The sequence below is a fragment of the Podarcis erhardii genome, assembly GCF_964252035.2.
Source record: "Podarcis erhardii genome assembly, chromosome: 1".
NCBI classification, from domain to species: Eukaryota; Metazoa; Chordata; class Lepidosauria; order Squamata; family Lacertidae; genus Podarcis; species Podarcis erhardii.
Window position 1 is genome coordinate 50587457 of NC_138497.1, and position 21137 is coordinate 50608593.

A 21137-nucleotide genomic window follows, 5' to 3' on the forward strand; every position below is an offset into this window, starting at 1 on the left:
ACTGGGCTACAACAGCTCAAGGGCTATCTCCATCCTACAGATATGTAGTGAAATCAGGAACTTCAGATACGTCGAAGGGAAGAACTCACCTCCAGACCTTTTGAGGGAAAGTATGAAAACTAATTAGGGTCCTTCCTGTCCTGAGGTCAATCACTGCAAAGGGCCTTCAAGGAGTTCTGTTTTAATTTTTAAAACAGGATCGATGTTTTAATTTTTATTTATTTTTATTTTGTTTGATGTCTTTTTACAAAGCTGGATAACTGAAATTAGAAAATTAGTTCACAAAGAAGTTGACTGAATGTTGCAAACTTGCAAGATGGAAGGATTTTCCCTCATTTCCCCTGTGAGTATATGGCATTAATTTCAGTTTTGTGTCTTTGACTTTGCCAGCAGACTGCAAAACAAAATATGTATGATTTGTTGTTGAAAAAAATGCCGTTCTTTTGTTATTTATAATACTAGAAAGTTTTCTGCTGGCTCGTGGGTGTATAAAATTAGTGATTTGTTATTTAATGAATGGATGGGAAGTTAGCATTTCCCCTCTGCTTCTTTTATCTTTTCTGCCTTTCACTGATATGACCCCATACAGTATTATTTTATGGGTATAATAAACCAGCAGGCATCTAGGGGGGGAAACTTGGCTTTGTGGTTGACTGTTGGGTTTTGTGTGATACGGTAGGTATATTGTAATCTATAGCTAAATATAGGTTTTGGTGTTACCATACAGTATAGTTTTAGGCGACAAGGGAGAAAACAAAATACAAAGGAAAGAGAGTTATGTTCTATGCATTTTAGGATTGTCCGCTCTTTTTAGGGACTGTATTTTCTTGTCAGTATCCGGATATTTCAGAGGAATTTCATATCTTTGTTTAGAACTCTTAGCTGTTACATTAAACAGAAGCAAAATCTATTGAGCTCATCTGGTTTTCCCAACTCCTCCATCTTAAATGAAACAAAGGGGCAAGACCTTCCTGCTTAGGTTGATCAGATGGAATGTTCAGGGGATAAAAACTATTCTCTCTCTTTCCCCTCCTGCAGACTGAAGCATTCATTAATATTTTACTATATGCTTGTTCCAATATTCTTGGTCGTTTTTATTTTTATTTATGTTAATTAGTATGAAATTAATAATTAATTTGGTTGGCATTTATAGTTTTCTAAGTACACAAATGCTGTCTTATATATTTGGAGTAGATTTCATCCGTGCTTGGAAAACTGGCAGGCCAGAAGTCCACTGAAATACGACCCATTGCTAAACATGTTTTCTCAGAAATACGTCTTTCTTGATCAAGTGGGACTTCCTTGTAAAAATATTTAGGTTTGTAGAATTTAAACAAATGCATATTTAATTTCAAAGGTGCCAATGAATCTTGCTTAACTGTGTAGGAGTACATATTAGGAAAAACAAGATAAGCAAATTTGATTTTTTTCTTATCACCTGACATATGGCTGTGTGGTTGAGCAGGGCAGGCACGTTTTCAGTTGCACTTTAGGATGCAGTGAAAGTAAGTAGAATACTAAATAATTTTGGATGTATCTTCATCAACATCACCATCACCACTGTAAAGTAGTTAGACTATGTAGAATACTAAATTATTTGGCATATAGTTAAATGCATTTGCAAAACCACCCCTTAATAAGTCAATATGAACTACTTTGCATTATCTCAGGCTACTATTTTTGCACACTTAGAAGGAAGCCTCACTAAAATAAGTGGGCTTAACTTCTGAATAACCATGTGTAGGTTTGCACTGTAAAGTACTTTTATTGTAGAAGATTCTACAGGTTAATATATCTCATTGCACTATTTGCCAGGATGGGAATACTCCATGGATACTGAGAGCCAACAAAACATATACCTAATACTCTGTGTCGCTGTGTTGCCTACTTGGTCTTTTTTTATCGAGCATTCACCCTGATTTGTTTGGACAAATTTTGCATTGAAGTTATACCGCATCACTGTAGTTGTTTGTAAACTTACTTTATTTAACTTTGCTGTTCATGGAGCATTCATTAAGACTTGCTTGTGCACTGCAATTATCCCACACTTTCTGGTGCATTTTCCTATCACTTTTCTCATCACAAAAGTTCATGTTTGTTTTTTGTTTTTAAAAAAGCACTACATACGGCATATTTGTGCAGCATCTGATGCCCACAAAATAGTGGCAGTTTGGAACTAGCCTCTGAGTATTTTCACAAAGGATGCTTGGACTGCAATTGTATGTACACTTATTTGGGAGTAGGTTCTATTCAGTGTTATCAGGTTGCAGTAACTGCTTTGTAATGCGGCATGTGCCACTTATGAATGGTACACAAAATACGTAGCATGACTTTTGAAAATAAAATGTACATTCTAGTCAACGTCATGGGCAAATGTCCCACCCTGGACTCCTCCTTTGGAAGGGTTTGATAGAAATTTGATAAATAATAATTTTTAAAAGTTCAAGCCATCCCTTGCTAAAAAGAAAAAGTTACAGAATGCTGAAAAATTAAATAATGCTTACTCAGTTTAAAAATGCCAAATTGTGGATAGTCACGAGTGCCAATTGTGACAGCTTCCCATGGAATGAGAATTGCATATTGGGATTTTCCTGATTTAAAGATGATTAGAGTTATATTCTGATGAGAAGTTATCTATAATTCATAATCCCCAACATCTTGTAGCTTTGCATGTATTTACCCTAGGTTGGGGTGGCAAATTCTTGTGTGTGTGTTTGTGTCCACGTCGGATAAGGCAATATCCTGTTTAACAGGATGTAACCAGAAGCAGTCATGGGGGTATATGATATAACCCTTTCCAGTTAAGTGTTACTAAAGTTGCAGCCCTATGGACACTTACCAGAAAGCCGGGCCAGCTCAAAACATATCACCACTAGAGGCAGGACAGCAAATTACACTCTCCCCCAGGTCAAAGAAGTTAAGAACAGAAAGTTAAGAACATAAAACAAACCTGCTGGATCAGGCCAATGGCCCATCCAGTCCAGCATCATATTCTCACAGTGGAAACAGCACTCGGCTCACCTGCGATTCCCAGCAACTGGTCTTCAGAGGCATAATGCCTCTGACAGTGGAGGTCAAGCATAGGCATTGATCCCCTTATACAGTGGTACCTCTGGTTACGAACTTAATTTGTTCCAGAGGTCCGTTCTTAACCTGAAACCATTCTTAAACTGAGGTACCACTTTAGCTAATTGGGCCTTCCGCTGCCGCCATGCTGCCACCGCAAGATTTCTGTTCTCATCCTAAGTTAAAGTTCTTAACCTGAGGTACTACTTCCGGGTTAGCGGTGTCTGTAACCCGAGGTGTTTGTAACCCGAGGTACCACTGTACTGCATGAATTTTTATAATCCTTTTTTTAAGCCATCCAAAATGGTGGCCATTACTGCCTTCTGAGGGAGCAAGTTCCATAGTAATTGCGTGCTACGTGAAGAAGAGCTTTCTTTTATCTGTCATGAATCGTCCTACATTCAGCATCATTGGATGTCTATGACTTCTAGTGTTGTGAGAAAGGGAGAAAAAGCTTCTTGACCCACTTTTTCCATGCTATGGGTGGCCAATTTATTTTTCATCTGAGGCAGAGAATTCCACAAGCACGTTTCCCTGGCAATAAAAATGAACATGTCTGAGATCTTAAAAATTGCTATCCTTTCATGATATCCAGAAGGTAGCTCCCCAACTTTGATCTTTGGTAGGTTTAACCCTGCTGGAAAGTAAGTTCCACTGAAGTCACTGTAACTTACTTCTGAGTAAAAATGCATACACTTGGACTGAAAGAGCTGTATGGCTGCCAAGGCAGGTTTCATGATGTGCCATTACAATTTTTTAGCTCCCTCTAAAGATGAAGCATGTTTCTGTGCACTTTTAAATGTATTTTTTGTTGTTGTTGTTTTGTTGTTGTTGTTGTCATAGGGGCGTTTAAGTGGTTCTATGTGCACATACATGTAGAAAAGTAATGAAAGAATTGTCAGTTTGCATGACTCCTCCTGGGGAGATACATTTTTAGAACCCTAAATATTTGTTGAAACCTGTTCACAGATTTTCACTGGAAATGGGACGTGGACAACCAATTTCCATGTAGCGCCACTTTGGCTTAAAGTTGGGAAACAAATGTAACCAACAAATAAAACAAAGCATCTGAAAAAGCAAGCTATAGAGCTTGTTTTTGATTTTGCAATGAAACTCCTGTTTTGGTGCTAGTTGGGGGAACAAAAGTCTTTTCCTTTTTCTTTTTATAACCGTTTCAGTCTTTAAAAAAGGGATGCATAAGAGAGCGAGGGCAAGGGAAGGCCCATAAATTGTTCTCCACAATCCCGAGGGTATCTTTTTTGACGTAGATAAAGTACTACAGGAAAGGACAGGATAAAGCACTTGAGGCTTCTCTGTGGGAGGGGGGGTAGGGATTTGACTCTTGCACCTTTAACAATTGAATGACAAGCTATACCTGCTGAAATCCCATCTTTTACATAACTATTAAAAGTGCAGGACCTCTGTCCTCTTTTTCACCTGGCCACCCTAGTCGCCAGTAACACATAGGTATAAACCCTGCCTTTCCAAATTGTTGCAGCCCCAAGAAAATGACAAGCTCCAAGCTTTCTGCCATAGAAATGCAAGGTTAATCATACAGCCCTAGTGTAAAGCAACCCCATTGTATATGAGGGCAAGAGTGGTTCTGCGTATTCCACTGCCAGGTGGCCGACATGGCTCACAGATACCCTTGTTGAAGTAGCGTAGATAATATGGAGTCTTCTGGGGTGGGGTTCTGCCTTTTCCAGGGCTATTCCCCACGCTCCCACTTTTATTAGGACATGAATATCTTCATTTCCCCAGGACAGCCCATCTATTTGTCATTAGACCTTATGAGGGTCCTTTGCCACCCCACCTGTCAATGATTAGGGCCAGGCTAAGTAAGTAAGGTGACTGGCCACAAGCCACACATTTTGAGGTACCATTAAATAGCAGTGACTAGTCAATAGGAACATAGGAAGCCGCCTTGTACTGAATGAGTCCACTGGTCCACCTAGCTCACTGTTGGCTACACTGACTGGTATCTCCTCCAGGATTTCAGGAAGGAGTCTTGCCCAGCCCTACCTTGGAGATGCTGGGCTGGTAAAGGTAAAGGACCCCTGACAGTTAAGTCCAGTCACAAATGACTCTGGGGTTGCGGCACTCATCTTGCTTTACTGGCCGAGGGAGCGGACGTTTGTCCACAGACAGTTTTTCTGGGTCATGTGGCCAGCATGACTAAGCCGCTTCTGGCGAAACCAGAGCAGCGCACGGAAATGCCGTTTACCTTCCCGCTGGAGTGGTACCTATTTATCTACTTGCACTTTGATGTGCTTTCGAACTGCTAGATTGGCAGGAGCTGGGACTGAGCACTGGGAGCTCGCCCCATTGCAGGGATTCGAACCGCCGACCTTCCGATCAGCAAGCCCTAGGCTCAGTGGTTTAGACCACAGCGCCACCCACTGCGCTGGTACATCCTCCTAATTATTTAAGTTTATGTAGTACTATATTTTAACACCATTGTATGAGACATTTGACTTTCCCCTGTCAGGCACCAAAATGCCTTGGCCAGACTGTGGCTGGGTCACAAACCAGAGTAGTGGCTCAGTGTTAAAAAACAGTATTGCCAGCAAAGCTCCCCAGGCTTCTCCTCATCTGCCTTCTCATTTGCCTTTCACTGTTTAGTTAATAACTCATTTGTTCACTGGGGCTTTTAAAAAAACACCAAGCAGAAGTTGCTCCCCTTGTTCTGCTGCTATTTAAATGTTACTTTTTTTTTTTTTTAATTGCTTCAGTTAATTTTTTATCTTCCTTTATTTTTATTTTATGTACTGTTTTTATTGCAGAGCTTAATGGTTGGTTGCACGTTGCCCTTTGGCAACTTCTTGGGAAGATGATTTTGTACCTATCATGCAAATGAAATCTAATTAATGTTTTTGGCTTCATCACTGAATCCTACCTTTCCCTGAGAAGATGTTTGGAAGTGCTGCTCATGCAGTCAATATCACATGCTCAAAATGTAAGACTTAGCAGGGAAGAAAGAAATCCAGGACGAATGATGAGAGATGAGCATAATAAATAAATAATATCCAGAAACCAGGGAGGTTGATATGCTCCGAGAAGGAACATTTAATATGATCTTCTAATCCTTTCTAAAAACCATACAGTTATTTTGTAATTCTTTCCAAGGAAATGAGGTTAGGTCCGTCCGTTAAACCAGCCTCAGCTGTGCATCACGGGGAGTCATGTTGGGTATTTCTGAATCATCTGCCAGAGAAAATTCATATCATAATTTAAAATAGCAAGATTAAAATGTGGTGCATTTATGGAGGAATTGGAATTGGCTGTATCTGGAGATGGACAAATCTCTCAAGTTCAGCTCTCCAAGTTTCTCATTTTTCAGTTTTTGATTCAGTTCTCAACATTTCTGCAACAATGTGTAAATTTAAATTTTTCATGAAAATTCATCAGCAAATCTTAGTGCAAATTTCTCCCAATAAACCTATTTTTGTATGCAGTTTTGACTAATATACAAATTTGTGCAAGCAATTTCCCCTAATATAATGCATTTTGTATTCTTCTTTCACTAATATATGCATTTTATGCACACTTTATCCTGGTAAGGTAAAGATAAAGGGACCCCTGACCATTAGGTCCAGTCGTGACCGACTCTGGGGTTGCGGCACTCATCTCGCTTTATTGGCCGAGGGAGCCGGCGTACAGTTTCTGGGTCATGTGGCCAGCATGACTAAGCCACTTCTGGTGAACCAGAACAGTGCACAGAAACGCCGTTTACCTTCCCACTGGAGTGGTACCTATTTATCTACTTGCACTTTGACGTGCTTTCGAACTGCTAGGTTGGCAGGAGCAGGGACCGAGCAACGGGAGCTCACCCTGTCGCGGGGATTCGAACCACCGACCTTCTGATCGGCAAGTCCTAGGCTCTGTGGTTTAACCCACAGCGCCACCCGCGTCCTTACTTTATCCTGGTATATACACTTATTAGTTCAGATTCGTTTCTTGGAGAACCTCATTACAAATCTGAAGACGTGTGAATTTTGAATGGTAGTTGTGTTTCAGTTTGCATATTATTGTTATTTTATATGGTAGGTTCACCTTTAGATGTGAACAGAATCAATTTTCTCCCCAGCTGTATCAGAGGTTGCATAAGTCATATATTGTTGCCACTCACTGTCTCCCATAGTTATGATCTTGACTAAAGTTCAGATTGTGCCCTAAAAAAGTCTTCTATATTACAATTTCTCTCAGTGCATAACAACTGACTTGCAGACAGGTACTCTTTAAAAACATACAGTCACAAGTCATTCTCGTAGGTATTGGGGGCAGGGAGCTAGCTGGGGTGTTTTTTGCCCTGGGTGAAGTCTCCAGAGGGGCACCCTTGAGGCTCCCAGCCTGTGTAAGCAAATCTGCATGGGTATGTGTACCAAATTGGGTATCTGACCCGGGTAAAATAAAGCCTAGTTTCGCCCGTGCACAACATAATATGGGATTCCTGTCTGATAGTTTAAGGACTACCAACTTAGAATAGTGGTAGAACAACTAATGCCAAAAATAAAGTGAATCTGTACTATAATGATTTATGCACTGATGTGAATCTAGGAGATTTATGCAGCATGCAATAGAGCTAATTCTGTGGGGAGGGGCTCGGCGCTCCTGAAAACAGGATTGACATCAAAATAATAACTCCAATTGTACATAAGAAAATAGGAGCCTAGGAAGAGACCTTCTGGATCAGACCAAAGGCCTATCTAGTCCAGCATTCAATTCTTGCAATAGTCAATGAGAAGTTTACTGTCTCATGATTAACAGCCATTGAGAGCCTTTTTCTCCATAAATGTGTCCAACAATCTTTTAAAGCCATTCATCATGGCGGCTGTGTCTACAGTCTTCTTGTAGCTCTGTATTCTTGTAGCTCTGTAATCTGGTGTATGAACTTAAAAGGCTCCTTCAGCAACAGTTAGGATGTTCTCACTGAGTAACCTCCCAGCTCGCACTGTCATGGGGTTCCAGTATGAACTTTTTACAGAGTCACCTGCATTCCAGTTCATTTCCTTGCCAGAATGGCTGCTTGTGCTGTCAATAAGGCTTACGATGAAAGAAAGAAACCTACAAGATGGTTAAGCGTTTCACCTTAACTCTGCTTCTTAATGACAACAGGGTCATATGATTTACTTTACTGTTTGTCACTGTAATGTACTTTATGGGGGAAATACAAGCAGACCCCACCAAGACTAGAAATATAAGCAAAGAATCGGGGGGGGGGGCAGAATGCAGGAAGCACAGTTGGTGCAACAGTTCAAAGCAAAAAACCACATCAAGCATTACTTTCTTTCTTTTTTTGCATTAGAGAAAGTAAAATCACATGGACTTTAAAAAACTATTATCACAATAGGATGCCTTCTAGATATATACTTTCTTGTGATCTGAATAAGAACTGATATTTAGTTTATGGGAGGAGATGGCTGTTGATCTGCAAGGACCAAATACACCATAAATACATATTTGTGTTTAATATGCATATTTTTAAAAATGCAAACAGCCACTGGCAGGAGCCCGGCAGATAAATGTTTGAGACTGCAGCATATGTGGAGGGAAGTGTTTAATTTTTTCCTGCCCTCTTGTTATTCAGATGAAAACTGATCTTCCAAAACTGCACTTGCATTGGGACGGAAGCTCACATGCTTCTCTGTATGCAAGAACCCTGCTGAATCAGACCAAAGGTCCATTTAGTCAAGAATCCTGTTTTCTAACAGTAGTCAAACATGCCTCTTGGAAGTTGTGGTGGGACTATATTCTATCCCTATGTGTAAGCATAGGAAATGTTGTGGCACTTTGGGGGAAGAGCCATAGCTGAGTGGCTCTGGTCGTGATTTGTATGCAGGAAGTCCCGGGTTCTACCCCTGCCAACTCCAGGTAGTTCTGGGAAAGATTGTTGCCTGAAGACTGGGATAGCTGCCTCCAGTTAAGAGGAGAAGAATCAATGGCCCAATTTGGTATAGGCCAGCTTCCTATATATTGTGAGAATGCCACAGAGCCCCTCTTGTGCCCCTCTTGTGTCTTGTGGAGTGTTGCCAACTCTTCTCCAGCCTGGTAACTGGAGCCAAAGCCTCCATAAGGTACAGGAAGTTTTGAATGTAGTGTAATATACATAAAAGTGGCACCCAAAGGCTGCCCACCCACCCATGGTTTCAGAGGTATCATTTTCCAGGAGTCTAGATGTTCAGGGTGTGTGAACTCCTGCTGGTTTCTGCCTGTCCACCAGCTGGCACAGATATGGTCCTGTCAGCAAGGCCTTGTGCTGCCTTCGGGTTTGTTTCCTCAGCTTGTTACAAGGTTGCCCAATGAGAAAACAGACTTTTCCCCAGCGCATTTCCTGAGCTCCTAGTGAAGGCGTGAGAAGCCTCCATCTGGATGAGCCCATAGTCCACAAAGACTGGCCACAAGACCAGAGAGAGGAAACAGCAGGCAACTTTCAGATCCCTTTCTGACTTACAGTTCTTTGAAATGCACATAGGCTTTTCTTTTCTTGGCATTATAAACACAAATGTTGAATGGAAAAAACCTAAGTGGCGACTTGCAGGAGGGTTTTCAGGGCAGACTTTGTATCACCCAACCTCTCCAGTTGTACCTATTTGATTGCCATTGCATCTGCTATCTAACTTCAGTGGTGAGTAGCACGTTCTTAGCATTTATTTGCAGGGCTTTACTGTCACATTCTTAGGCTGAAGGCGCCTCTTCTTGCACAAAAGGAGTGCGTGCTGCTGACCCACACCTGCAAAAACATGTGACTCACCAAGCCAAATACTGCAATGTACTGTGGTCCACCAGGTGTTAAGCAACCTTCCTGCTTACACAGTCTTAGTCAGACAGCATGCACAGGTGGTTTCTTGAGCTCCCTGTTGGGTGCTGTGCATGGACTGATGGCCTCTATTCCTCTTGTTGGGTCATGATTTGTACATGCCCACTTTAGTGCCTGTCACTGCAATCTGATTGAGCCATGGAGCTATGAATAAAAACCCCACTTCAAAACTGCAGAAAAATGCTCAGGGCCTTTAAATAACTCTTTTCTCCTAGAATTACATAGTTACTTTGGACTGGAAGGCTGTAAATTAAGTTTCTGTTTTGGTTCTAAGACCATGTATCATTTTAAAGTCTTAGACTGGTATATCACACTGCAATTACACAGAGGGTGCTAATGAGATCCACTTTTGTGATACCCCAGAGGGCTCTTCTGAAAAATACCAGACACAGGTCAGTTGGAAGCTTATAGTTTCAAGGCACGAGCTGCTTACTCCATGTGCAGAATGGCTTCTTCACAACTGCTGCATACTTAGGAAGCCCAGCTGATCTTTCTATATTGAACAGGTTCTTAGAAGCATCTTGTAGACAAAGTCTAGGAAAGCCATGTCAATGCCAGTGCTTGAGCATGCTGGCTGGGCTGAAAGGGACTGCAGTCAAGCTACTTGGAACACCTCTAGTTGTCCCTTTTATTGTGTGGGGGTGGACCATGTGGATCAGCCCCACCTCCCTGCAGAGGGGAAAGGTCATGGAAAAGTCTAGTTGCACCAGGAAGCGACCTGACCATGGCACTTCTTTGTTATGCTAGAACTTAGTATCAGATCACCCACTTCCACAGAGGTAAACACCAGATCTAAGGCATGTCCACGGTAATGAGTCAGGCCAAACTTATTCTGGGACAGCCTCATGGAGGCCTTGCTTTCCAGAAAGTCGTGAGCGACCCCTTGTGAGGTTGTGTTCTAGAGCATGAGACATCATTTGCTAGGTGTTGTGGATTTAAATTCCTCTGTCACATCATTGTAACTAACTGACAAAGCCAATTCTTGTTCAATGTACAAAATCATGAATGAAGGATGATCAGGGTGGGGTAGACAACAATGCAAACAAATAAGGACAAGAAAGAGGTAAAGAGGCAAAAAGCTAACAGAGCAACCGCAATAAACAGGGTCAAGAAGCGAAAACAGGAGACCAGAGGCAGGGCATATCTGGAGGGATGAGGGTGGGATGGCTCCCCCCCCCCCCGTTTCATGCTTTAAAAGCAGCCCCTCACTCACAAACAGTGGCAAGCAAGCTCAGATGGAGACAGGGCCATCAGACAGACGTAGACAAAGGCAGAACAAAAAGGCTGGAAAGAATCTGCAGCTGCCGCCTGTGCCACTTCCAGGGATAGCAGAAGATGCAGATCCATTCCAGCCTTTTTGTTCTGCCTGTGTCTTCTTCCCTGTGAGTCATGCTAGGTGAAGGAGCTGGGTTGCTGCTCCATACTCTGTCCTCACCATGATTATCAGGTTGTGCTTGTTGTTTTTTTACAAAAAAAAACTTTGTCAGATAGTCTAAGGCAGGGGTGCCCAAACATTTTTCAAAGAGGGTCAAGATTTGATGAAGTGCACATGCGTGAGGGCTGACCAAAGTTGCTGAGCTTTTTTTAAGCCCCCAAAACAGACTTTGGACATGCCTGGTCTAAGGCCAGGGTGAAAAGGTGTTTCTTCAGGTGAAAACTACATAATGAGGATGCCAGACACACTTCTGTGGGGAGCAAATTCTACACCTTAGAGGTGATGACAGAGAATGCCCCCTCCTGGACTGCTACCCCCCCCCCCAGCTTCTAAGGGTGCCTCCCTGAGCCTCTAAATACTTATAGTTTCTTATTGATTGACAATTGGGTTGGGGGTGCACATCATGAGATTAAATTCCCCTTCCTACATGATACAGGGAGTTTCAAGAGGGAAGAAAGAGGAAAGAGCACCTTTCCCACCCTCTAGGACTTCCCCTTCCACACTACATAGAAATAAATCAAAAACTCAGATTCAGGGCTGACACTAACAGTCACAAACCTGAGTCCCAAACCCAAAACAGTCCCAAAACAGTCCCAAACCAAGGCAGGAGAGGTTTCAGAGCAGGGGCAGGGGAAAAAAAATGTTCCCCCACTCTCTTTTGTAAAACTTTTTTGCCCCTCTGCAAATATCCAACAGTCCTTCAAAGTTGCTGTTCCACGATGACTGGATCCTGTTAGCGTCTGTGAAGTACATTGATATATTTTGTGGTATTTTGTGGTTCCCCTTTGTGTGCGTTTGCAATATCCTATCATTTTGTTAGCTTTTTATGTTACTGTATCTCCTTTTTAAATTTTTGCTTTTTAATAACTTATTTGGAGTGTCTATTGCTCCCACACAAACATCCTTTTTTCAGCCTTTGTTCACTTGCCTTCTATGGAGAAATCTAGATATTGTCATCATCATCATTTATTTATTTTTATGCTGCCCATCTAACTGGGTTGCCCCAGCTACTCTAGGCAGCTTCCAACAAATTAAAACATCAAACACAGTAAAACATCAAAAAACTTCTCTTACAATCATCAACATCCAACGTTTCCTGTGTTTTCTCTGAAGTGTGTCAATTATTTTTCTGCACAATACAATTGCATCACCAGCCTGTCCAGTGTGGGCAGGGAAATATACATCTCAGGGCTTCTGTGCCTTTAATTTAATATCTCCTGTTTGCAGGTCTAACCTTGCAATTGCGTCTCCTGCAGAGGATTTCTTACAGATAGCTTCCTGCAATTACTCCAGAATCCATTCCCAGAGGGGAGGCTTTGAAAACTGCTTTCTTCTCAGTATTCTCTTTTTGTTTTTCCTCACATAAAACAGAACTACACTGTAAAAAACACACAAAAAGTTGATAAGGAAAGCAGTTATAAAGACCTCCCCTCTATATAAGAACAGAAATGACTTTGCTTCAAGTAACAGAGGTCATTCAAGAGCAAATGAGACCCTATTCTTCATTAATCCCACCCAGCCACAATCAATACCAACCATCAATCAATAGGAACTCTAAAACAGGCAGGACCTGCAGGAAACTGTCTTGTTTCAGGCTAGACCCAGACTGGTGAGGATCCACAGCAAGGTGTGCAGGCAGTCCAGAGACTGAGTATACAGCAAGCAGTGCAAGCAAAGTCAAGAGCCATCTCAGTCTGGTCACACAGAGGTAGTAGTTCAATCAAGGGCCCATAAACAGTAGGCCAAGCTAAGTGTCCAAGAGGAAGGCACAGGGTTGATGGGAATACAATGTTCCAGGTTACTCAAATGCTGGATCAAGACACATCAAAGAAGCGTTTCAGTTAAACACGTTGCAAACTTTGTATGAGAAATCAGGTTAGCAAAAACAGAACTCCATAGTTCCATCTGGTGCCACAGTGTTGGAATGCAGAAACAACGCATATAAAGCACTTTTTCTTTGCCAGTGCAGCTGAATCCCAAGACTTGTATTGAGGCTTTTAAGACAGAGCCCAACCCAGAGCCCAGCTAAAGCCCACGTTTTCTGCAGAAAGACCTCCTTATGAGGAGGGCCCTACTCTTGAGGAGCCTTTTACTCACAAGGAGTCCTTCTGTGCAACTGAGCACTTCTCATTACTGTGAGGACCTCGGTGTGCCTCTTGAGATGCTATTGCTCTTGGGGGATATTCTGTCTCTGCTTCATAAGAGGAGGCATCTAGTGTGAGCATGACAGGCAATGATCTTTGGCTGAATGGAATTTAGAAGTGAGCAAACATAACAGAGGGCTTGGGGGCATGGAGAAAGTCACTGCTGGATAATAAAACTCCATTCAAAGCGTATTGCAGGGCCTCCGTTTTAATTTCACTCTCAATTTTGGAAAAGCAATACCTCAACAACATTAAAGAGCTCTAACATGGGTGTAACCAAACTGCTATACAGACGCATAGTATACACTGTTACTCATTGCATACGTAATACCAAATCTATTTATCTATCATTCATTCTGGTGAGAGCTAAAGCCATAAACTGAAGATTTTTGCTGTATACCCAATGTGGGCATTTGTATGCTATTCTTGTTTTCATAATTTGAAAGCTACAGTGTTTCCAGATCAGTAAAAAATGTCCTTAAAAAAACTTGCAGCAGGTAAATATAGAAATCAGTTTCATAATATTCACAATATTCCAAGCCTTTCTATAACTATTGAAAAATGCTACATTTCTGCATTCAGCTTCTAACTTTTAGTTTAGACTAATTTAGCAGCTCTAATAAAATTGCTCAGTAAAGAAAGGTTTTCCATTGCCAAGCATCTGAACAGTAATACTGTTGGGTTATTTCAAAATCTTTGTTGAATTCTGAACTAAGTCCATGCCAATTTTGCATGGACAAGATATTGCAATATTTAAAATGGAAAGAGAATTGGAGCATTGAAAAGAGACTTGCAGAAGAGCTAAAATTTTGTGGTAGTTACAAACATAAATCATATTACAAAACCAAACACTGTTTGGGAATTGTGTCTTACTGGGCAGAAAGTCCCAGAAAACACATACTGTGACAATTAGCTGTCTACAGAAGCACTAGGGCCAAATTTCAAAATACTCAGAGAAATGCAATGCACTGACTGAAGGATCAAATTTGCAAATGCAGAAAATGAAATGGTTTCATTCATCCATTCTTTTTGATTCTCTGCCATCTGAAAAATGTTTCCCCAAAAGTTGAAAGCCAGTTCGAATCCTATGTTTCTAAGAATGTCCTGTTTCCATGAAGTGAAAGATAACATGAGCTTTTTGCTGTTGTGTTTTATTGGCATAAGAATAAGGAGATCTACAGGTGCTCTGGCAAACTGGGCTGGGACAATCCCCCAATATACTTCCATGGTCTGAATTACTTATTAACCCTCTGCATCTGTAATACCAAACTGCTTTTTAATTTTAGCTTGGATTCTGTAATCTCCCTAATGATGTTATAGTTTGTATCGTTGTACCCTTCTGGTTGTGGTGATGATACATATTCTGCCCCCTACTGTATTTCTCCCTACTAATACCACTCTTGTGCTGGATCCCTAAAAATTGCTGATATGCCCCAGCTAAGGCTCTCAGCTATTCTAAGGTCTAAACACATGGGAGAGATAATGTTTTAATGCTTTCCAAACACTGCTTCAATACATTCTCCACCATTCATGTTAATATGTATTGTTCCAGCCGACATACATATCTGCAGTGTTTTGATCTTCCCCAATCCTATCCTTTTTGACTGGCAGTGGACATAATGTTTGTCTTTGAATGCTCATGTCCAACAATTCCTCCCTCTTGCAGCCCTCTGAAGATCTGATATCCTATGAGTCAGACATCTACAGGCAGTCCCATGACAGTTACCAGTATCTGAACAGTGATGCAGATAGTCATGGCGGTAAGTGAGCTGTAAGACTAGAAGACTAGAGTGATGGGTTTGGGGACATTTGGAGGAGGAATGATGTGTCTTGTCTATTAAGCACATTTTTCAGTAATGATGTTTCATATGCTTTATGCTAGCACTGCTACTTAGTTAAAGTAATTCCAGACCACCTGGATTACATTAAAGAACACAAGCAACTTTCAGGAAGTAGTTAACTGTTGCACCATCATCTCATAGACCAGGTGCAGGGAATCTTTAGTCCTCCAGATGTTGCAAAACTACAACTCTCATCAACCCCAGTTAGTATGTTCAATGACTAGGAATGATTTGAGTTATACATCAGCAATGTCTAGGGAGTCAAATGTTTCCTGCTCCAGTCATAGACTATAAGCTAGATTGTTTGTTTATTTTCATTGCAGCTCCCACAATACAATATATTGGTGACAAGGGATTGTTTGCTGTAAAGCAGGCATCCCCAAACTCAGCCCTCCATATGTTTTGGGACTACAACTCCCATCATCCCTAGCTAACACGACCAGTGTTCAGGGATGATGGGAATTGTAGTCTGAAAACATCTGGAGGACCGAGTTTGGGGGTGCCTGCTGTCAAGGCACCTCTGGAATTGTTAGAACAACATTCTGAAGTCAGACTAAAGCTGCTTACACACAAAATTTTATTCTAGAATCCATGGAGTCCAAGTACTTATTTTTTTTCTAGTCCACGCAGTCTAGATCTATTGCAGGCATGGCCAAACTTGGCCCTCCAGATGTTTTGGGACTACAATTCCCATCATCCCTGACCACTGGTCCTGTTAGTTAGGGATGATGGGAGTTGTAGTCCCGAAGCATCTGGAGGGCCAAGTTTGTCCATGCCTGATCTATTGTATATATTTTTGCCCTTGAAAAGCACATACTGAGAAATTATTAAAACTGATTCTGTATTACTTAGCAGTGTATCCATTTGAAAACCACAATAGGGGGCGTATCCACACCTGTCCAATGGCATTGTTGGTGGATGTATACCAAGATCACAATCACCACTTCCTTCTTTATTCACCTGGGGCATGTTCAGGGAGGAAAAGATGTGGATATTCTAATCAAGGGGAGAATTTTCAAAGGTGTATCAAGAAACCATAGCCATCCTTGTAGATGGCAGATCTAGACTCAATCTAGATTGAAAGCAGCATGTTGAGGACGAACAGGAATGATACCGGATTGAGAAAAACTACATTTTGTGTGTGCGCTACAAATGGATTAGTGTGACTGCAGCCTATGTCTGTTAGAAAGGAAGGGAAGTGTTCCCCCCGCCATCTCCACTATGACTAAAATGGCTGCATTAAGCAATATTTAAAGTGAGTAGGCCAGCTTCTTGTGACTATTCTCCTGAGTGGCTTTCCTGTTTCCAATAAGCTAATGAATGCTATTTCTTAGGGGGGGGGGGGGAATTGTTTTGACCATTTAGACCTCTTTGGCATTTCCCTCCACAAAACTGTAACTTTATTGAGAGGGAGAACAGAACTCAATCAACTAGAGTTGACCCCACCATCTTGTTCCCTACTATGTTCCTCCACTCCAATGGAGGACACAATCACATAGAGGATAAGAGAGTGAAAAGGGCTAAAGTGGTGCCCAAACATTTGCCATTGCTAGTTCCCTTTACAGAGCCTTCACGAAATTATAAAGACACAACACAATTTTATTTACTGAAGAATCTATATATTGCCTTTCAAAAGAGAATTTTCTCAAGGTGGCTTGCAATTAATAGAAACATATAAAACTGATTTCTAAAAATATATAACTTAAAACAACAGCATATAACACATTCTGATCAGCCAAAAAGCCTTACATTGTTTTAATACAGATAAAAGACATATCAAATCCCACCTCATCATTTCAACTGAATTGAAATAAAAAAGGCATTTCAAACCCACTTAAAAGCGAACAGAGACGAAGCACACATTTCTAAACTGGCAAAACTAGCTAGATAGCCAACCATCTAATATGCAGATTGTTGTATCTAATACTCAGATGGTGGTGGTGGTGTCTAAAATTTCTTGGCCTTGTGAAATAATACAGGTCTTCCCCTTATAGAAGAGAATAGGGAATGGAGCTCTAAATCATGGGCTGTTTGCCCATTCCTACTAAGGAATAATGCATGTGTCTACAAAAAAGAGCAATCTCTTAATTTAGGTGTTCCTGGACTACAACTCCCATCATATTTGACCCTGTTGGTCATACTGGCTAGGGTTGATGTGCATTGGAGTCCAACAGCATCTGGAGGGACGCAAGTCCCTCATCCCTGCCTTAATTGGTTCATCTTTAGCTGTCAGACTAAAATGGGCTTATCTGCACACTGTTATTCTCATTGTCAGGAGTCAAGCGTAGCTTAGCAATAAACACCTGGTGTCAGTGAAGTTAACTTTTTATTCAAAGAAGCCAAAACAGCACAGGCCTAGTGATCACAGCAACTCTTCCCAGTAGGTATTGCCCCAGTGAGGCAATTGCGAGGACTGAAGGTCCCTGCCTTCCTACAGCTGCCTAAGTCCCCTCCTCTCCAGCATTTTCCCCAAGCAGTCATAAATTGCGACTGTGTACAACCAATCTCTTTTCATTTCTCTGCGTGTTCTAGGACACCAAGGGGAAGAGGAGCTTGTTGAGGCAGGAGGGGGAGACTCTCTGGCTTCTTCAGCAGCTGCCTCATCGCTGCCTCTTGGCCCTCATCCACTTCTGCCTCTGAGCCTGGACTGCTCTCTGCCACAGACGCTTCCTGCTCACTAAACCCTGTTGCCCCTTCAGCTTCTGACACCTCCTCCTTCCAGTCTTCTCTTTCTGACCACTCATCATTGTCCCCCAACCAGTCCCCTAGTTCTGAGCCTTCTTTCCCTGGGGGTTCCCTTGGGGGTTCCGCAGCTGGTGCCTCCCACCACTCCTTTGTATCCAGTCAGCCCATAAGACTGATGTGTACAGGCACATGAATATATGAACCTTGTTAAGTGCATGGAATAAAACCCTGCCTCGGGAACACTTTTCATTTTAATATTTGCCCAGAAGGAATGCTACAATAAAGTAGCTCTCTTAGGGGACAAGGGACAACTACATGGCAGTAAAGAATGTCCCCAAATGTCAGGCTCAGTCACTTGTCATTCGCAGTTTTCTTTCTGTTGGACCAAAAAAAAAACCTACCCTGAGGTTTAGGGTGCTTTTTCATCCAAGGTAATATAATTTTGTTCTAGACAAAACAAACTAACAAAAACACACACCCTGACCCAGATAGGCAACAATGAGTGCCCAGATTTCAGATTTTTCTGAAAGACACAAAGGTGCCCAGGACAAAACCAAATCCCAAGAAACCTACTGATTTTTGTCACTGGAGTGCTCCCCACCCCACCCTAACCACAGCCAATGGAAAATATAGAAAAACAATTGATGGGAATTCTCAGACAAACTTAATGTATTCTGCCACCACACATGTGGATTTGTTTTGAGACATTTTACTGTCTCTACTGATGCATTTAATTTGACTTAGGGTAGTAAAATGTCCTCAAACACTGTTTGTGTAAAATATTTTGCCCTGCTTAAGAGACAGGATTTATATACTGCCACTTAGCAAAGCTTCTGAGGGGCTTACCCACACACCCACACACCCCAACTCCAATCTCCTTTGCCCATAACAGTTGCCCTGTTAATTAACACATGGGAGAAACAAGCCACCTGAGCTGTTCTCTTGTCAAATAACTATGATATACGCAGAGGAACTAGACTTCTTTGAAGAAAGAGAAAAGAGAAAGGTCCATGCTAATTTGTATTTTTCTCTTTTGTTGTTGTTCTTTCTCTTCCCACTTTCTGTATCCTTCAGTCTCTCCTCTTGGGTTAAATCTTGTTACTACTGTCAATATGAAAATCTGACCAACTTTTGTTTGAAGTTCCAAAGAAGGAAGGAAGTGGGTTACAGAAACACCCCGTGTGTAGCAGTCACCTAGAAAGAGGGAGGGGTAGGCCACAAAGAATTTTGCCGATCATACCTGACAAAAGTCACATTTTGATTTTGGATTGTTTTGTAAAAATCCTGTGTTAAAGTTTGATGAAATCAAGAGTGAAATATAAGAAATATGGATGATTTCTGGGTAGCTAGTAGCTAATATTTAATAAAAGACAGAAACATGTAAAAGTCCTCCTGTATGAATGATTTTCTGTGTTGCTGCGGACACACTGTACCTTTAAAGCACATTCAGAACACATCAATTATGGGCGCTGCAGTTTGTTAAGGGTTGCTGGGATTTTTAATTCTCTGAGGGGTAAATTACACTGCCCAGAATTCTTTGAGGGGAAGAATGGGCTTCAAACCTACAGTGTGTACACATCTGAAGTGGGGAGCAAATATACCACCACTCTACCCCATGGGTAGAGATAGAGGAAGTGTGTCTTGTCCTTCCTTTAACCTTTCACTACATTAGACAAACACTTTCCATGTCTCTACAGCAAACAATTCTCTCACATCCTCTTTCATTTCACATGACATTTCTCAGAATGACTCTGGCATTTAAAAGCCACCCAACTTGTATGGATATTTCACTGGAGAACAAACAAACAAAAACTTCACCCTTTCTCCACACCATCTTTAGAGCTGGACATAGGAACCAACTTCTAGAGGCTGTAGGGGCTTCAGCCCCCACAATAAAATATTTGAGGGAGCTGGGCCCCCCAAAAAGTTGATGGGCATTGCCATTCAAATAGAGTGTGTGTGTGTGTGTGTGTGTGTGTGTGTGTATCATGTGATTGATTATGTGGGGCAGGGCTTACCTGGGCCCCCACAATATTTTATTCAAGTTGGCACCCCTGGAGCTAGAAGCGAGGGAAAACAGACAACCACCACCACTGAACATTTGTGAATTGCAAAGAATGTGTAGGACTATAAGTGTCATAGCTTAGTAGCAAAACACATTTGCATGCACAGGGAGTTTCAGATTCAGTCCCTAACATCTCCAGTTGGAAGGATCTCGGGACTGGAGGGGTGGGAAAGAACCAGAACTTTCAGTTGGGTTTGGAAATGAATCAGGATCCAGCAAAGATAATAAAGTACTGGCATAACATGTTTCTAACACCCGATCTGTTAGCATGCTGACGTTTCCAACCAACTCAAATTTCTGTACCATTTTCAAAGGCAGTCCAAGTGAATAACTCCAACCAGAAGGTTACAAGGTCATGGCTCACTGAAGCCAGGCTCTCTCTCTCTAGATCAGGGGTCGTCAACCTTTTTATACCTACCACCCACTGATGCATCTTTCTTGATAGTAAAATTTCCTTACTGCTCACCAGTGCTTGATGGAAGGAGGATTCAACTTGTGCCGTAGAATCCCCTACCGCCCACCTAGAATCCTGAAAGGCCCACTAGTGGGCGGTAGGGACCAGGTTGACAACCCCTGGTCTAGATTGGTCTATATTGGCATACCACCCTAAGCCAATGAAAGTGTTCTGAGCCTTCTTGTGTCTCTAGGGACCAAGCAGCTCCATACTATGAAACTCCTTCCTTAAACATGAAACCCCCTCTAATATGTTGTACACTACCCAGCCAGGCAGACAGATCACACAGTTATGGCACCTATACATTGACTTGGGTTTTGCCATCACCTAATCCATTACCATGGGCAAGAACTGATTTAGCACCCAACCTGAGTGGAATGAAAAAGAGAGATAAGTGTCATCCATCTACACAAGACAGTGCATTCCAAATTGATGGATCAAAACTGAGATCCAGGCACTGAGTGCTTGTAGTGCTGCTCCCTGTACTTGCTTGGGCCTACCAAACAAGGATTGATCCAGTGGCGGACGATGGTGAGCGCACTGCCTTTTAAATGTCCAACAATGCTCCAGAGTGGCACTTTATCAGGGCACTGTGGGGAATTTTAAGTGGAGAGCAGCTCACAGCTGCCT

The 21137-nt window shown here is 41.9% G+C and overlaps 1 protein-coding gene and 1 long non-coding RNA gene across 5 annotated transcripts in view; one reads left to right on the plus strand and one right to left on the minus strand.

The window, feature by feature from the left end:
- Nucleotides 1-21137, plus strand: part of SPI1 (Spi-1 proto-oncogene) — a 27701-nt gene continuing 6564 nt past the window's right edge. Inside the window, exons 1-3 of one of the 4 annotated variants that reach the window (XM_081838871.1) lie at nt 75-110; nt 253-343; nt 15129-15222. In XM_081838871.1, the coding sequence (XP_081694997.1) occupies nt 299-343; nt 15129-15222 (139 nt within the window). In that variant the 5' untranslated portion in view covers nt 75-110; nt 253-298. Of the gene's footprint in view, nt 344-15128; nt 15223-21137 lie in introns of all 4 variants that reach the window. The other 3 variants (XM_081838872.1, XM_081838873.1, XM_081838870.1) reach the window with 3 other exon arrangements.
- LOC309328680 overlaps nt 5995-21137 on the minus strand; it is a 27616-nt gene continuing 12473 nt past the window's right edge. Inside the window, exon 4 of the long non-coding RNA XR_014150841.1 lies at nt 5995-6270. This is a non-coding gene — a long non-coding RNA (uncharacterized lncRNA). The remainder of the gene's footprint in view (nt 6271-21137) is intronic.